This window comes from Cynara cardunculus (genome assembly GCF_001531365.2).
Source record: "Cynara cardunculus var. scolymus isolate 2C chromosome LG 8, CcrdV1, whole genome shotgun sequence".
NCBI classification, from domain to species: domain Eukaryota; kingdom Viridiplantae; phylum Streptophyta; class Magnoliopsida; order Asterales; family Asteraceae; genus Cynara; species Cynara cardunculus.
The window spans coordinates 5,092,164-5,109,241 of NC_037535.1; the positions used below are offsets into that span (position 1 = coordinate 5,092,164).

The window sequence follows — 17,078 nt, forward strand, 5'->3', positions numbered from 1 at the left end:
TTGAAATTAATATTAATTAATAATTTGAAATTAATAATTAAATTAATTAATAAATTAAAAACAATATTAATTAATAACAATTAATATTGATCAGGGTATAGTTGAAAAAAGTGACAAAAAATCTTACTTTCAATTAATTAACTAGTTTATAAATCAGCTTATATTTATATTTAAAAAATAAATTAAATTATGTTCGTAAAACTAAGGGGGCGTTTGGTTCGTCGGATTCCGACAGAATCTGATGGAATTGGAATGATCAATTATGTTGACCAAATTTCATTCCGACGTTTGGTTACCCATGAAATGAAATTAAATTCCAAACATTCCTTTAAATGTGGATTTGATCATTCCTTCACAAAGGTGATGGATTTGAAATCCATTCCAATCAGTATTTTGAAAATGACAAAATACCCTCACTGAAAGATAGAACCTTAGCCGCTAAACTCCTTCATGAGCCAAGTCTGGACTCCATCGACAAATCGATTTATTCACCGTTAAACCCTAGCTGCTGACTCGTTCACCGATCAATTTCTACCTCTAGACTCCTTCACCGATCGATTTCTTCCTTTGTGACTCCTTCACCCATCGATTTCTTCCTTTGTGACTCCTTCACCCATCGATTTCTCTCTCTTGACTCCTTCACGATTTTGTCAAGGACTCCTTCACACATCGATTTCTGATTTACGATTTCTTCCTCTGGACTCCTTCACAGTGAAGATGACGATGAAAAGTTGACGATGAAGATGATTCAGACTGTATTTCTTCCTCTGGACCGATCGATTTCTAATTTACGATTTTATCCCACGGTATTTGATACATGATTTTGATTTCACCCAATTAAATTTTAATTTTATAATTATCTATAATTAAAAAAATAACAAAGAAAGGGTATTTATGTCATTTTTCATTATTCCATTCCAAATCTTTTGTAAACCAAACAGATAGATTCAAATTCTTTAACAAATTTCATCATAATGTTTATTAACCAAACATATAATCAAACTTGACAATATTATTTTAATTTCTTTAAAATCAAATTTCTTTAATAGATTTTATTTCGTCTAAAACATGCGAACCAAAACGCCCGTAAAGATGTTAGCCGTAAAAACAAATGACGTGAATTGTGTTGCTACGTGCCTATTTTTTACGAGTCATATACCATCTGATGCTAATTTAAACCACAATCATGTTTCCTGCTAACTTACGCAAGCTGCATCGGGCTTAGAAAAACCATAGCGACTATTTTCCTCCAACAACTCCATTCTCCCTCTCTATCCTCCAAAGAGTTGAGGATCTGTGATCTATACATTTTATCTGAGGTCAGTCAATAGTCGTAACTGGATGAATTTTACATATGCAGCTGGATTCAAGTGTTTGTTCGAGCTGATTCTTTTATAGTTGAATATGAATCTACCCTTTTTGATGGATAAAATCGAATGTTCTTACTAAATAACGTTGATCCTTTTTTTGTGTGAATTTGATTGAACTGTTTTTATATACAAATCGAGGTCTTTGACAAAAGAAATAAGTGTTGTGTGAGTATCAAAGATCGGACCGTTAGTATATGAACGTATTGTGATTGGGATTGTTATAATTTAGCTAGAATAAGTATAGATACGTATTTGATGCAAATTGAGAATTTCAATAAAGAAACAATGCGTTATTGTTGTGTCTTCGTTGGTGTAGTATCATGAATTACAAAACCAATATGTGCATATTGTGATAGGCATTATCATAGTTTGATTACGTATAAAACTCTAATTTTTCCAGGAACTTGCAGTTTTTTATAAGAGTAGAGCTGTAGAGTGATTGTTCTAATATGGATTTTAAGATAAATCAAGGAAATTGAGTTGCAATGACTAAACGAAACAATCCAACAAACTGCAATTTTGATTGTCTGTACTTAAAGTTGGTGTCACTCTGGTTGGTATGTAAACCATAGGATGTAAAGTGGGGTCAGGAGTGTAGTTATTTGCTTAAAATAGTGAAGGATATTGATGAACAGTTTGTGTTATTTGGGTTGTTACCCTACGGATGCCTCCACCCATAAATAGATGTCAGTCTTGGTTAGCACATGGGAAAAACGAAACCTATGTTTGTTATGACAAATCAAACACCTGTTCTACAGTTTGGACTATAATATATTGGGGTAACTTACCCCTAGCTCCTAAATCTGATGTTCACTTAAATGGAAGGAGAAGGTACTAAAGCATACTTGTTGGTATTGGGTAAACGAGCCAAAACTAAATTACATATTTTTATTCGGGTTGCTTAGGAAGCTTGCCACTCTATAGGAATCTCTAGCAAAGTAAACCATGAACTTCGTTTGACTATTGTGCTTATTGATATATTTTGATATAAGCTCTAGGTTTTCTGAGTTAGACTAGTGATGATTATTAACTTGTAATTACTGAACTATAACAAAAAAAAAAACTTTATAGGCAAGACTGAACTGAGCTCTATCAGTTTGGGCCGCTGTTATTTTTGTAAAAGAATTAACTTGATCGGGCATTAGTATGAATGTGGCCAAGTTATTCTCAGTAAGTTTATACTTCCAACCTTCGCTGCAATATAGATCAATGTAAAGCAATCTTGAGGATGGTCTATGTACACCAACATCATAAAATGGGTGAAGAGGGAGGGAGTCCAAATTTCATCAAGAAAATGTACTGAATAATTGAGTTCTCAGAAAATAGTTGCACATGTATGTGTTCTATTATGTAGATTTCTTTAACTTTTGTCAATTTTAGGCAATTGTTCTGCGTGCAGTTTAGACTCTGGGGGGCTTGTTGCTGGTTAAGCAATGATTCATTTGAAAGAAAAGAAAATGGGATCCATGATATCTCAGTTTTTGCTTATTGGCTATGTTTTATTCATCTTTCTGGACAATGTGTATGCCGGTGTTACAAGCAACTTCATCCGTTCAGAGTGGCCATCAGTTGACATTCCTCTTGATAATGAAGTTTTTGCAATTCCCAGTGGTTATAATGCACCAGAGCAGGTAAGCTTCTAAGGTCGTATAAATTATATAAATTGTTTTTTTTCCACATTGTCAATGGAAGTACCTGTCAAATAAATTATATGTGATGACGCAAATATTTGTTTAGCAAGTTGTCTTGCTATTAGTTTTTATGAGGTAATAATGCCTGTACTTGTATTTCTCGAAATAGTCCTAATAAGGTTGAACCTTTTCCCTTGTAGTACAGATAATTTCTTGTCCATTAAAAATGTTGATCGATGATTCATGCTGTCAGGCAGTCAAGTTTGTTTGTTAGGATTAGCCCTGCATATTTGTCTCATTTAACAAATAGAGATCGTTCCTTGCACAAACTTTTGTGCACATGGGCATTGAAGGTAATATTGCTGAAGAGAATTAATAAAGATTTTACAGTAAGTCAGTGTATTTCACATCATTTGTTTATGAGTCAAATGAAGAGCTAAATATTTCGGAAGTAATGAAAGTAAAATTATTATACAGTGGTAAAATGTTCTTATTCTCCTTTAGTTATGTTTGAATTATTCCTCCATACGTTTACCAAACAGTACCACATGCTGAGCCGTGGAAGGAGGTAAGTTGGGACTTGGGACTAGATGGCCTTAGGATTGAACTTCCATGAGCCCTGCAAAGTATCATGTCCCAACAGTTCATGGTCATTTGAAAGTTTACATTGACCCCTAGATTTACTGCTTTCTAATTCATCCACTCTTTTCATTCTTTTAGTTTAGTTGTTATCTCATTTGCTCAAGTTGTAGGTTCACATCACTCAAGGAGATTATGATGGAAAAGGTGTGATTATAATATGGGTGACACCTGAAAAACCAGGGTCAAACCAAGTAAGATATGGAACATCAGAGAAAAAGTACGATTTTACTGCTGAAGGGACAGTGAAAAACTATACGTTTTACAACTACACATCTGGCTATATTCATCAGTGCCTTGTCAACGACCTTGAGGTATTTGTTGGCTAACTCAATAACATTTGTTTTATTATCCCTCAGTTCAAGACTGTGAAGTACAAGTGATTCAATCTACTCACATTATTGAATATTAGTAACACGTACTGATTTCAATTAGTCCTCTCAACTCGAACTGTTAAGAGCTAAGAATTCCTAGGTAACAGAACTTGAAGTGTATGAACAAGATACAATTTGGGAGTGTAAATGTTGGTGAACCTGATAGTTGATGTTTTATCTGTCAGAATACTAGGTTAGGGCACTTTGAGCTTCATTGATATTGTAGTTAATGAAAGAAAGTTATCGGGCTCCATTTACATAGAAATAATAGTGATAACATGCTGAATGCTAAGAATCCCGATTCTCATATTATATGCTAGGAAATACTATTGTTTCACACGCACCTTAAAAATCAGTTTTCTATCACAGGGATATAGGTTTATCTATAGCATAATTCTTCAATTTCACCTGAAAGATCTGTTTCATGAATAACAAGTGTGTGTCTTGTTCTTAGTATGACACCAAGTACTTCTATGAGATTGGAGAAGGCGATTCTGCTCGATCATTTTGGTTTCAAACACCTCCAAAAATCGATCCAAATGCTTCTTACAAATTTGGAATCATAGGTGAGTTGCTTCTTTTTTGTATTTGTTTTGATGAGAACATTATTAAGGTACTTCTCCACAAGTGTTGACATATTATGTAACAGCGTGATAAAAGCCTTCTCTTTGGCATGGTGTGAATTCTCCTCAATTGTATTTGGAGATATAGATGTGCAAGCACTAATTTTAATGTGATGTTAAACTCAGGATAGTACTTTTTAAGGAGACAACCTACCTGTTGAAAAGCATATTAACTGCTCTATGGAAAAGATTTATCCATATTAGTTCTTTACATACCTTTAGATATATCTGACCTAGGTCCATCTCTTTATGGAAAATCCTAGAACGATAGTTTTTCTTTTATGGCATTTATGACTTCGTTTTGCGGATTAATTGTTCGTTCTTTGTTTCAGGTGACTTGGGGCAAACATATAATTCACTGTCCACTCTTGAACATTACATTCAGAGCGGAGCACAAACCGTATTACATGTTGGAGATCTATCTTATGCTGATAGGTATCAATACCATGATATGGGTGTACGCTGGGATTCATATGGTCGTTTTGTTGAAAAAAGTGCAGCATACCAACCATGGTTATGGACAGTGGGAAATCATGAAATAGAGTATATGCCATATATGGTAAGTGGTGGAACTAATATTTAGTTCATGAGGGCATTTTATGGCATTGTTTCCTTAACACATGCTGTTTCTGATGCATGGAATTTCATTTATCTTGGTTCATTTTTCAAAAGGTTAACCTCCTGTAACAAGCAGCATGGGAATTTAGACATATAGTCATTCAGTTTGGTTTTGATTTAGTACAAGAATTGACTTTTTTTGCAATATGTTTATGTTCGGCTGACATCAACTTTGGGAAAACTTATCTGATTCTGCATGTTCTTTCAGTTCGTTCGTACATCAATTGTGATTTGTTCATAATTGTTATCATGTAGGTTACTTGAAGACAGTTAACAGCTGAACTATTTCTAGTTCTGATAATAATCAAAACCATGAAATTTTCCCAACGTTTTTCTGACTGTGAAAGCCAGTATACCACTATTCAAATTATTGAACCTTCTGTTGATTCATAATATTTTCTTTTTCATCTCTATGTCCAGGAAGAGGTTGTTCCTTTCAAACAATATCTTTACAGATACACGACCCCCTATGCAGCCAGCGGTAGCAGTAATCCTCTTTGGTATGCCGTCAGACGTGCATCCGCTCATATAATTGTGCTATCCAGTTATTCTCCATTTGGTAACTTACCTTCTCACCTTGTTTTTCTTTCTTCATTAGGAACTGACCATTATAGACTAGTATGACTATATAAATTTTGTTCCATAACTGTATAAATTGTACCGTTCCTGTGGCTATAACTCTTACCATTTGTTCTATATGTTAGTTCACTGCTTGAGTTCTCTTAAAGGCATTGTCATGCAAACAGCTGAAACTCTACATGTCACTGCTTGGAAGGTGTCTTAATTTTCTTCTTGTTCTTGTCAACTTATCCTTGAATGTGCCAGGAGACATATTGCATCTGGAGGGTGTCATCTGTGTGAGGAGATGGGAGATTGGTTTACGGGAGGTGCTGGAAAAATATAAGTTGGGATCTCTGTTGGGTTCGATAACCAGACAAGCTAATAGCTTTTAAGAATATAAAAAGCCAATTAATATTCCATGATCCAACAATTTGCCAACCTCTATGGTCGTTGCTATGGTTCTTATTATTTAATTTGTTTACTTGCTAATACATCAAAAAGCAAATAGCCGGGTTCCTTTCATGATTGTTGTTGAAGTCCCACATCAGCTGGATTAGGACCAGTTTTCCTCAATATATATTGGAACCTCGCTTCTCTCCTCAAGGGATCTTTCGGGGAGTAATATAATGGGGTTCCACATATACTCACAATCTCACATGGTATCAGAGCCAAGGTCTACCACTTTGGAATGTGCCCTTCTGGTCCCATCTTGACACTCCGGGACAATACGTGCCTGTCCCTCAGTTGGAGGGGGCTTGTTTGAATCTCAAATCGGCTAGACTTGGACCATTTCTCCTGAATATATGTTGGAATCTCTCTTCTCTCCTTTAAGGGCTCTTTTAGAAATCTAATGAGGTTCTAATATTCTTATAATAGGAATTCGGACAGAAAAAAGACAAGCTTGACAAATTGTCTTCTAGAATATGTGGAATAACCATTCTTCAAAATAGAGTGCTCCGATGTACAGTGCATCAGGATCCATATCCATCAACTTAAACTTGGCCTTAGTAGACCGGCTGAGCTCCTTGTGGTTTGCATGCCTACCTTTTTCTTCTGGAATTTGGTGTGCAAGCCTGTTTACAGACATATTCATTTTTGAGTTTCTTAGCATATTATTTTACTCGTGTCTGATGCCTTGCATATTTACTTGACTTGTGACAGTAAAATATACACCTCAATGGGAGTGGCTACAAGCCGAATTTAAAAAAGTGGACAGAAAGAAAACACCGTGGCTTATTGTTGTCATGCACGCCCCTATATACAACAGCAATAGTGCTCACTACATGGAAGGTGAAAGCATGCGAGTTGCATTTGAGAGCTGGTTTGTTCAGTACAAAGTTGATGTGGTCTTTGCAGGACATGTCCATGCTTACGAAAGATCGGTTTGTTGCTCTCCTTTATATCTTTTCTTTCTGATTGTGAATCAAACAAAGAAATTCCATAAGAAAACGACTGAGCTAGATGTGAGTAGGATGTTTTGTAACATCATATGCTATCGACAAATTATAACTTATGTGATTCTTTTGAAGTCCATTGATATTACTGCATCATTCTTTTCTCTTCCAAGGATGATTTTCATAATATGAACTTGTGATCCCTCCATCTGACGAAAATTGCAAAGTTTTCTATTTCGGAACATCCTACATAAATAGCAATGTTTCCTTCGATGACAAGCTTTTAAAGCAAGATCAAGAACTTTCCCGTTCCCATCATGATAAAATAGTTCACAAGATTCTCCTATTTTGTTGTTGTTGAGGGGCTTTTAGGCATTTGATTTCTCATGTAACACTTTTCTTAAACTATATGTATAGTTGAACATTGCAATTCTCACGGTCATAACACGAAAAGGAACTTTCCAATCATAAACGAAGTTGATGGAGAGTCCAGTTGTACAAGTATATATGAGTTTTAAATGCCACTCTGTACTGCTTCATACAATATTTCATGTAACTTAACTAAGATATGCAATTTCAGTACCGGATCTCCAACATACAATACAACGTAACCGGTGGTGCAATGTATCCTGTGCCAGACAAATCAGCTCCCGTTTACATAACCGTTGGAGACGGAGGAAACCAAGAAGGTCTTGCATCAAGGTGTTCTTTTAATTATAGCTGGCATTTCTCTAAAAAAGTAACCATATCTATCTGTTTCATTTGCAGCTTTCCCTTTTTAAATGATTGTGTTCCTCTCGATGGATTCTGCAGGTTTAATGATCCTCAGCCTGACTATTCTGCATTTCGGGAGGCCAGCTATGGACATTCTACACTAGAGATAATGAATAAAACCCATGCATTCTATCATTGGAATCGCAATGATGATGGAAAGAAAGTTCCAACCGACTCCTTTGTGTTACACAACCAGTACTGGTGAGTAGAACGTTCGCTCCTGCTGATGTTGAACTTGTATTTCTGTCTATGTTTCATAAGTATGATACTTTATTTAACCTTTTCTGAGTCAACTCAGTTTCACTATAATACTTCATTGTTAGGATTTGGTCCAGTGAAAACACCACTCTTTTACACGGGTTCCTTAAGGGTGCTTTTGGTACGCGGGATAGGACGTAATGGTTTTTGTCCCACCAAAATGGTTGGAACAAAAATCAGGGAGATGGGATAAGGATTGATAAATTACTAAACTATCCATGTGAAGTTAAAACCCTAAAACCTTACCACAAGTTTTTAGTCGGCCCTGTCTGCACACCAAACTCACTCTTTTGTCGAGTAAATTAAACCTAGGGTTTTTCCAGAATTAAGAAAAAACCATTTTGTTGGGGTGTCTGGAAACGAATGATCAAACACATAGTAGGTACTTGAGTCAATAAATTTGTCCACCTCTATTGTCTTTGTTAGGATTCTAGTATAAACCAAACCAAACGAACCCAATATATGTCCCATCTGAAAGTGGGGACATGGGGGTGCATGATATATGTAGATCTAACCTCTACTCTAAAGGGTAGAGCAGCTGTTTTCGTGTTAGAATCGTAGTATATTTCAGCTAAATTTCTATAGTAGATGAAAAAAACGAGTATTGGTAGAAGATTCGAATAGAAAAGAACAAAAAAGAGGATTCGTCTTTTGTCATATAACCGTTGTATATTATCATCTTGTTGACCTGATAGAACAAACCAATAAAATCCGTTAAAAAAGAGAGTGTGCCCCTCTCCTTGTGTTGTGTATGAGCGATACTTTGTCGCTTTCAATAAGTTCAATTGGTTTGTTATATCACGTTATCAAAATTCCTACTATACACATTTTGTAGGAACAAGAGTCTTCGGAGAAGGAAACTGAAGAAGAAATATCTGCATGCAATCGTCCCAACTCTTGAACTTAATAGATTATGAAGGCGAAGGAACGTTGTTGGTAATGCTGACGTCCATGAAATAAAGGCATCAAGCATTCGTTATTGTTATCGTGTAGGAAATTCGCTTTTTCGAAGCTTTTGTATGTTAGCTTCTGTGCCGGAATAAGAAGTTTGAAGGTAGAATTCAAACATCTTTGAAATGGAAGATAACGACTCAAGCATATGTAACTTGTTATGGACTCATGGTTTTGTTTTATTGCAAACGTTTAGCAGTTGATGGATGTTTTATGTTTCGGGAATGGTAGGATGTATGCAGATTTTACCTCAATAAAGACTGGTTTCAAAATTATGAACTCATATTACTGACAGATGAATTGATTGTTGTTTTTCGGGTTCTAAAATTAATTTTTTTTGAAAATTTTCCCCACATTTATGAATTGATAAATTAAAGACGATATAGATTTGAAGTTTAATAGTGATTTTAATTAACCACAAGGGTGGTGTCTGATTGGTTTGAGCTTGGCTCCAAATGTCAAAAGTAGCAGGAGGTCTCAGGTTCAAATCCAAGTTCAAATTTAAGGAGGAATAAAAATCCCCTTGTGGCCATGGAGGTTCAAATGCGGTGACTCCGGGCTATCTACAAAGCAGGTGGTCGCCTTGGAATTATTCGGCTCGCATAACAGGTTGGATATCCAGGTTAATAAAAAAATAGTGATTTTAATTATGACCTTTTTGGGTCTAAGTTGGTCCTTTGGTTCTTGATTTTGTTACTCTGAGTCAAAAAAGAATTACCAAAAAATCTCGATCAGACAGTTATGATTTTGCAATTTTGTTGCGTGGAGAAAGAAACGTGCAATGTAAAAGATGTGACAGAGGGAATTCCATGTTAAAATGATACGTGGAAAAGTCTTGCATAACATTGAAGAACGTGAATTTAATACAAAGGTAAATTGGTCTAACCTGACCGACTTGGAGTTTATGACATCCAGTGAAATAAATTGATGCAAACGAAGTTGGTGCTTCAATTAGGGTTGTCGTAATGCCGTTTGGCCACTTTGATAACTCAATAATTACGAAATGGATCCAAACATCACTCCAACCAAAATACCAACACGTAAATAAGTAGAGAACAAGAATTGGACGTCCAGAATTCCCATGTCTTTCTTGTTTGGACGTTCTACCCTTGAACGTTATTGCATTTAGATTATGAAAAATCCCCCAAACGGAAATGAAACAAGTATTCTAAACTTTGTATGTCGTGTTGCTCCAACGTGTGCGTTTGGAGAGCTCGACACAATTCACTACATTTTTATCTTCGTGTAACGGCTCATTGGATTAGTCCATCGACGTGGACCATGATAAAACGCACACTTGCATCTTGGCAATTTGGTTGCCCGTACTCGGGATCCTAATTATATGAACCTCTAAAAATATCATCAGTTTTTACAATTTGGCAGATAACGTAATTAGCATTTTATTCGATAATACTTCTAATAATACGACACTGTTCAGAAATTAAAATTGGCTTCACGACCAATATGTGGTGGTGTTTTGTTTTTTTTTTTTTTCATATGACGAAATCAAAAATATCATAATGTTTAGTGGATTATTTTCACATACATAAACCCTTTTCACTTGTGGCATAGTGGTTGAGACTCAGAGGATATGATCCTGTTCTGGGTTTAATTCCAGACCTTTACAACAACTGTAACCGCTATATTTATCAGTATCGATGTCTTACACTCAACATACAGATAAAAGCCAAAAACACCTTCAATCCAATTCAATAAACTACTTTTATGCATCAAGTACTTGTACCATGCAAAAACACAAGCATTGTACACTTGTACATTGCCACAATTGTAGCATGCAAACAAACTCACTGCATGGTACAACCCATCAAAAACAACCATAAATCTAAAATAAACAAAAATTAGAGTTCAAGTTTGCATAAGGCTAGTACTTGGGGCTCCTCCCAATACATCGCGGGTTCGAGTCTTTATGGCCACTGGAGATTTTTCCGACTGTTATTTTAAGGGTCTCATGGATTAGTCGAGATTCGTGCAAGCTGGCCAGGATACCCACGGTTATAGGAAAAAAAGGAAAGATAATCTACAATATAAGAAACCGAAGCTTTTTCCGTCACTCTCTTCTTCCATGTTTAAGATAGTCCATTCGTATCGCCCACAACTGCTCTCCCACGGACTTCATATCAGGCCGATCAGCTCGTGTGGGGGCCACGCATTGAAACGCCAGGCTTAACATCTTTTCGAAGATCTCCCCGTCCACCCCTTCCATCATTTGCGGGTCCACCAAATCCATCGTTTCGCCTTTGGTGTGTTTCCCGAATGCCTGCAAAAGCAGATACGGTACAGCTTTTAATGCACCTAGTACAACATGTCAATGCTTGGCTTGACTTGACTTGGAGACCAATGAGCCAATTATAGCAGTTTTCATGGAACCGGAAACCGTCGTTACTAGATCACGAAGATACCACCATCGATGCAAAATGTACAACATGATGATGCATAGGGTTATAATGGGTTCTAAAAAGGCTATTTAGCTGAATGACCTTCTGACTGTTTTGAACCAGGGCAGATCAGATGAATACTGTTAGTTAAAAAAAATAGGTCATTTAACCACAAAGGTGGTGCCTGATTAGTTTGAACTTGGATCCAAAGGTCAAAAGTACCAGGAGGTCTCAGGTTCAAATCCAAGGAGGAATAAAAAAACCCTTGTGGCCACGGAGGTTCAAATGCGGTGACTCCGGGCTATCTGCAACGCAGGTGGTCGCCCTGGGATTAATCGGCTCGCATAGTGGGTTGGATATCCAGGTTAATAAAAAAAATAGGTCATTCTTGTAATTGAAAACTCATTTAAGGTCATTATACAAGGGAACCGTTCATAAAGATCAACATTTGAATGTGTTCAGAGTGAGATAAGCACGTAACGAGAAAAGCTTACCCATCTAATCGTGATCTTCTCGTCCGGAAACCGCCTCGATTCGACAGGTCGACGACCCGTAAGAATTTCTACCAGTAAAACCCCGAAAGAGTACACGTCGCTCTTTGGGGTGAGTTGAAAGGTTCTCATATACTCCGGATCAAGGTAGCCAACCGTCCCTTTCACTTTGGTTACAACATGTGTTTTACCGGTCTCAGTACCCCCAAGCCTCGCAAATCCGAAATCGGCCACTTTAGCTCGCATCGTATCCGTCAGAAGGATGTTCGACGATTTCACATCTCGGTGGATTATTTGTTTTTCTGCTCAAAATTTAAGCATAATTTGAGTCATGGCTCATATCTCATGGGGTTATACAGAATTGAAACCAAACCCGTAATAGAAAGTTACAAACACGCCCTCTTCGATAAAGATTTAGTGCTAAAACTTCTTTAAAAGCTCGGCAAGCATGGCTCCATCTGGACTTGCCGAGCTTAATACATGTGATAAACTAAGAGGAACACTGAACGGAAACGAGAATCACCTGAGTATAAATGAAGGTACGTTAAGCCGTGAGCAATATCGATGGAAATTTCAAGCCGTTGACTGAAATCTAAGCAACCTCCGTGAATACCTAGGAAAGAAATAACAAATTATTATCATTAATATAACATCGCGAATCAAGGTACGGACCTTACCTCTACTCTCAGGAGTAGAGAGGCTGTTTTCATGAAGCCCCGTGCCTTGTAAAATGATACCATAAAATCACACACACACACACACAGATACTTATATATAGGATCAGGTCTAGGAGAAAACCGCAATGAAGAACTAAGGAACACACTGGTGACTATTCATCTGGACGATATGCACATGTGCATCAAGTAATTTGTAAGCAATTTGTGCGATATACACATGTGCATTAACATGCACATGTGCATAAAAACCAAAAAGTAGTTTCAATTATTTGTATGCACAAGTGCAAACCGTCCAGATGGATGGTTACTAGGGCGTTCAGTTTTTCATTTTTTGAGGTTTTTCCCTGAATCTCCCTATATATATATATATATCTATATATTCGGTAATCTTACCATCTAAATGATCTCTAAGTGTACCATTAGGCACAAACTCTGTAATAATAAGGCGCTCGTTTCCTTTATCTACGTAACCAAGCAATTTTACTAGATTTCGATGTTCAATCTTCGCAAGTAACTCAATCTCACTTCTAAATTCACTTCGTAAAGCATCGGAGCGTTCCTGCATGAAATTTTTAACGTTATAAAAAATAAATAATCAACAACGACACAACAAATATATCGTTAAGAGTCCTACATTGGCTAGACATGGACCTATTCTCTCCCGTATATGTTGGAACCTCCCTTCTCTACTCAAGGGCACTTTTTGAGAGAGATTCATAGTGGTCCCAAAATATCCTACATGGTATCGAGCAAGGTCTATCATCTATCATCTGGGTTCTATGTGCCCGTCTAGCCTCCGTTGTAGGAGGCATGTTAAAGAGTCCTACGTTAGCTAGACTTGGACGTATTATGTTCAATATATGTCGGTGAACCTCCCTTCTGTCCTCAAGGGCTCTTTCCGAGAGAGATTCAAAGGGGTTTCACATATTCTAAGTCCTAACGTATATTAACGTTACAAAAACAAATAAATTCGACATGACAAGTATTCTTGTTACCTTGCTTGCTCTTTTTATAGCGACCATTCGACCATCTTGTAGTTGAGCTTTATATACGGTTCCAAATCCTCCTTCACCCAACTTCAATGATGGTGAAAAGTTTTGTGTAGCTCTTGCAACTTGATTCATTGTTAGATGAACCGATCCAATCCTATCGAGCTTCGGCGACATCGAGAATCTACCAGGACTCTGTGGAACTCGTAGTGGACTTGCTGGAGTCTTTCCAGACACCGAATTCATTTCTACAGACGGAGCTGAATCCACTACAAAATCAAATACCCAATCCAACTTGTGAAATTCTCATACGTCTAAACAGAAACTATAATGTTTGACTTAACACGTAATATACGGAAAGCATCACTCACTTGAATTCGACTCCTTAACAAGAACAACATCATCAGTATCCTTCTTTTTAGATCGAAAACAGCAAAAAAAACTGGTGCAACATAGAAGCAAGAGTCCTGGTGCACCCATGGCTGTATATTTTGCGCTAAACACGGATCCTCGAGTCTCTTTTATAACCAAATAGCGCAAAAATCTCCTCTCAACCTTCGCGGGTAAACCATCTGCACAATAACACAGAATTTGGCATATAAAAATTCCTTTTTCGACGCAAATAAAAGAAAAAAAGAACACAATTTGACTCAAACTACAAAGTTAGCATTCTGTAATAGATCATATACCTGAAAAAAGATCCCCTTCAAAGCATTGATTCACAATGAATCTACTGATGAAGCAGTGATTTGCAATGTATAACTTGATGAATTTGCAGAAGAAATCTTTATCTACCAATTCTCCATCATAGAAAAACAACTCATGACCAGAATCACTCGAATGGCGAATATGATGCGATCCACAAGCCTCAGTATGCAACAATCCAGAGGTAGATATGACCGATAATTGCATCAATAGTAGAAAACTCAATACAGCTAGCATCTTCACATGTGAATTCCATCTTTTTTGGAGGCCATTGCTAAATTCATCAAGCTACAACTGACTTTCTTGTGATTTTCTTTTTTCCAGCACTATCTCAGATATTATGGTTCTAGGATCATTGGAGTGATCCAGTTCACACAGCTGAATGATTCCACAATCACAGGTGAAGTCAACCAGAAGTCTTTAGAACCCTAATCATCAAATAATTTACCCATGTGAGAAGTGAGTAAAGAATCTTCGTGGAAATGAGTTGGAAGCTCTCAAAAACAAAAATAGGAACTGAGTTTCTTGACTCCAAAATTCCCTAAATAGGAACTGCTCAGATGTCAAGAAACCTAGAATCAAAAACCTAAAAGATTTGATACCCACAACACCAAATCAAGAAAAAGGTCCAAGATTTGCTTAAAGAACCCCAACTTTCCCCCCAAATTAATGAATCACAACCAAGAAACCAAGCCAAACCCTACCCTTTAAAACCTCTTGAATAGAATTTGATTCCAAAGAGCTGAATGAGCTAAGCTGCTTCTTTGATACCCACAAAGCAGAAAGCAGTAAAGAGTTGTAAACTGACACTCCCCCTTTCAAGATTGGCATATCAAAACCCCAATTTCCCCAATAAAAACCATTGATTCTATCAAACCCAATTCATAATTTTGATAACCAACCCAACCCCAGATGATTAAATAACAAAAAGACCACATCTAAACAACCCCCATGAGTGGTCAAAGACATATGAATCAAAAGTTGAGTCAATATAACTGTAAAAAAAAAAAAAAAAGAGAAAGGTCAAACCTTTGAAAAGATGATTGAAACGATTACAACAGTGAGTGTTTTTTTAACGTTTTATCTCTGAAAGAAGATTCGTGTGCAGTGGGTGGAAGGGACCTGCGAAGGGCGATGGGAGAAAGACAGAGGGAATGGCGGGCTTGATGGAACAGCCAAATGAAGGAAACTGCCAATAAGAAAATGTGTCACTATGAGCATTTCTTGAATTTGGGTTTGGGTTTGTGGGATGTTCACACTTGACACTAGACTTTGAGGTCATTATCTTTAGAATTGCACCAAGTTTTGGTCAAAATCAAAATATTGTTATTACTTCTTCCTCTTTTTTTTAAGAAATATTGGGTGCAAGATCATTACAAAGTTGTTAGTAGCGTAAGGAGTGATTTGATGAGGAGATAGAAGCATTGAATCTTACTAGTTGCTTCTTGATGCATGACATAGCAAATTGGTATGTTATATATAAATATAAATATTCATATATAGAAAGACTTGTGATCATGTGAGACCAATGGTTTTTGTGAGACCCATAAGATCAATTCTCAACTGTTGGATTATATCTACAATCTGACAATCCGAACATTTATAAACGCCACGAGACTTCTCAATAATCACAAAATTGTCACAATGCAACTTTAAACCATTAGATCATTAGCTTATAAAGTTGATCAATGAAAATAAATTGGTCTTACGGGTCTCACGAAAAACCCTTGGTCTCATGTAAACCCAACCCTATATATATATATATATATATATATATATATATATATATATAGAGAGAGAGAGAGAGAGAGAGTGTGTTCGTTTCAAATACAACCCATCGTATTTGTACAACCAATGCAACTCAATAAATTGATATATTTATGGAATTGATTAGAGTTCGTTTATGAATATTTATGAAAGATGAATAAAATTCATTAATTATGATCAATACTTTATATTAGGAAACAATCAAAACTTCTATGAAATCACATATTAATCAAATTAAATGGACGTTTGAGATTGGTTGTACTGGTTGTACAAATGTAAATGGTTGTATAATAACCCACCTATATATATAGAGTTTGGTTCAAATGTTAACCAAGATTATTGTGTTAACTTTGTTAACCAAGYTYAACYAATGAAAATYMATMTTTTCTTTAGGTTCACATACATCTCATATGTTAATGACAAGGGTAATTAAGTAATTTTACCATTTTGTGTAACTCTCATATCATTAATTGGGAGTTACAAAATATAAAAATCTCATAATTGATGATGATTTAAAATTGATCTTATTTTTCAATTTGTGATTATTTTTGAAATTTGATGTATCTATCTATAATGTTATTGAATTTGTGATTATTAAAGGATGTTCGATAGTAAAGTTTTCGATATTGTCCAAGCTAATATGGATAAACCCATTGGAAAACAGATCGACAACAATGAGAATGAGAAGGTTAAAATGGTTTAAAATGACAATCAGACTTTGAGTTCCGAAAGTGAAGACAATGATCAAAACGTTTGTATTAATAATGGATTAATATGATATTGCATTCGTTTTAATGGACAGTTCTCACCTTTGACAGTTCTCACTTATCTTGCAAATAAGATGACTGCAGCTGACCTGT

General features: G+C 36.2%; 2 protein-coding genes across 6 annotated transcripts; one reads left to right on the forward strand and one right to left on the reverse strand.

Moving 5' to 3' along the window:
• The first annotated feature begins 1,191 nt into the window (after positions 1-1,191).
• LOC112516493 (bifunctional purple acid phosphatase 26) lies at positions 1,192-9,475 on the forward strand. 2 transcript variants are annotated; one of them, XM_025123560.1, is made up of 10 exons: positions 1,192-1,319; positions 2,751-3,001; positions 3,754-3,954; positions 4,469-4,580; positions 4,970-5,196; positions 5,676-5,814; positions 6,978-7,198; positions 7,791-7,912; positions 8,024-8,185; positions 9,078-9,475. In XM_025123560.1, the coding sequence occupies exons 2-10, from the start codon at positions 2,804-2,806 to the stop codon at positions 9,157-9,159; spliced, it is 1,464 nt and encodes a 487-aa protein (XP_024979328.1). In that variant the 5' UTR covers positions 1,192-1,319; positions 2,751-2,803; the 3' UTR covers positions 9,160-9,475. The 2 variants fall into 2 exon arrangements, with proteins under 2 accessions (XP_024979328.1, XP_024979329.1); XM_025123561.1 differs by having other exon boundaries at positions 1,221-1,319; positions 2,770-3,001.
• Positions 9,476-10,818: 1,343 nt separating this feature from the next.
• LOC112517290 (calmodulin-binding receptor-like cytoplasmic kinase 3) lies at positions 10,819-15,589 on the reverse strand. 4 transcript variants are annotated; one of them, XM_025124674.1, is made up of 8 exons: positions 15,481-15,589; positions 14,436-14,879; positions 14,118-14,318; positions 13,753-14,015; positions 13,151-13,316; positions 12,604-12,693; positions 12,084-12,382; positions 10,819-11,471 (listed from the first exon to the last, which is right to left on the reverse strand). In XM_025124674.1, exons 2-8 carry the CDS (start codon positions 14,686-14,688, stop codon positions 11,262-11,264), a joined length of 1,482 nt encoding a protein of 493 aa, XP_024980442.1. In that variant the 5' UTR covers positions 14,689-14,879; positions 15,481-15,589; the 3' UTR covers positions 10,819-11,261. The 4 variants fall into 4 exon arrangements, with proteins under 4 accessions (XP_024980442.1, XP_024980443.1, XP_024980444.1 ...); XM_025124675.1 differs by lacking the exon at positions 15,481-15,589 and adding an exon at positions 15,156-15,457; XM_025124676.1 differs by lacking the exon at positions 15,481-15,589 and having other exon boundaries at positions 13,175-13,316; positions 14,436-15,457.
• Between the last annotated feature and the right edge of the window lie 1,489 nt (positions 15,590-17,078).

Excerpts from the sequence above, each read along its gene's own strand:
- LOC112516493 (XM_025123560.1), top strand. The coding sequence starts at position 2,804 with ATGATTCATTTGAAAGAAAAGAAAATGGGATCCATGATATCTCAGTTT. Across the intron at positions 3,002-3,753 it reads GTTATAATGCACCAGAGCAG|GTTCACATCACTCAAGGAGA; the intron begins GTAAGCTTCTAA and ends CTCAAGTTGTAG. Across the intron at positions 7,913-8,023 it reads CAAGAAGGTCTTGCATCAAG|GTTTAATGATCCTCAGCCTG; the intron begins GTGTTCTTTTAA and ends TGGATTCTGCAG.
- LOC112517290 (XM_025124674.1), bottom strand. The coding sequence starts at position 14,688 with ATGCTAGCTGTATTGAGTTTTCTACTATTGATGCAATTATCGGTCATA. Across the intron at positions 14,319-14,435 it reads TGAAGGGGATCTTTTTTCAG|ATGGTTTACCCGCGAAGGTT; the intron begins GTATATGATCTA and ends GTTATTGTGCAG. Across the intron at positions 12,383-12,603 it reads GTACCTTCATTTATACTCAG|AAAAACAAATAATCCACCGA; the intron begins GTGATTCTCGTT and ends AATTTTGAGCAG.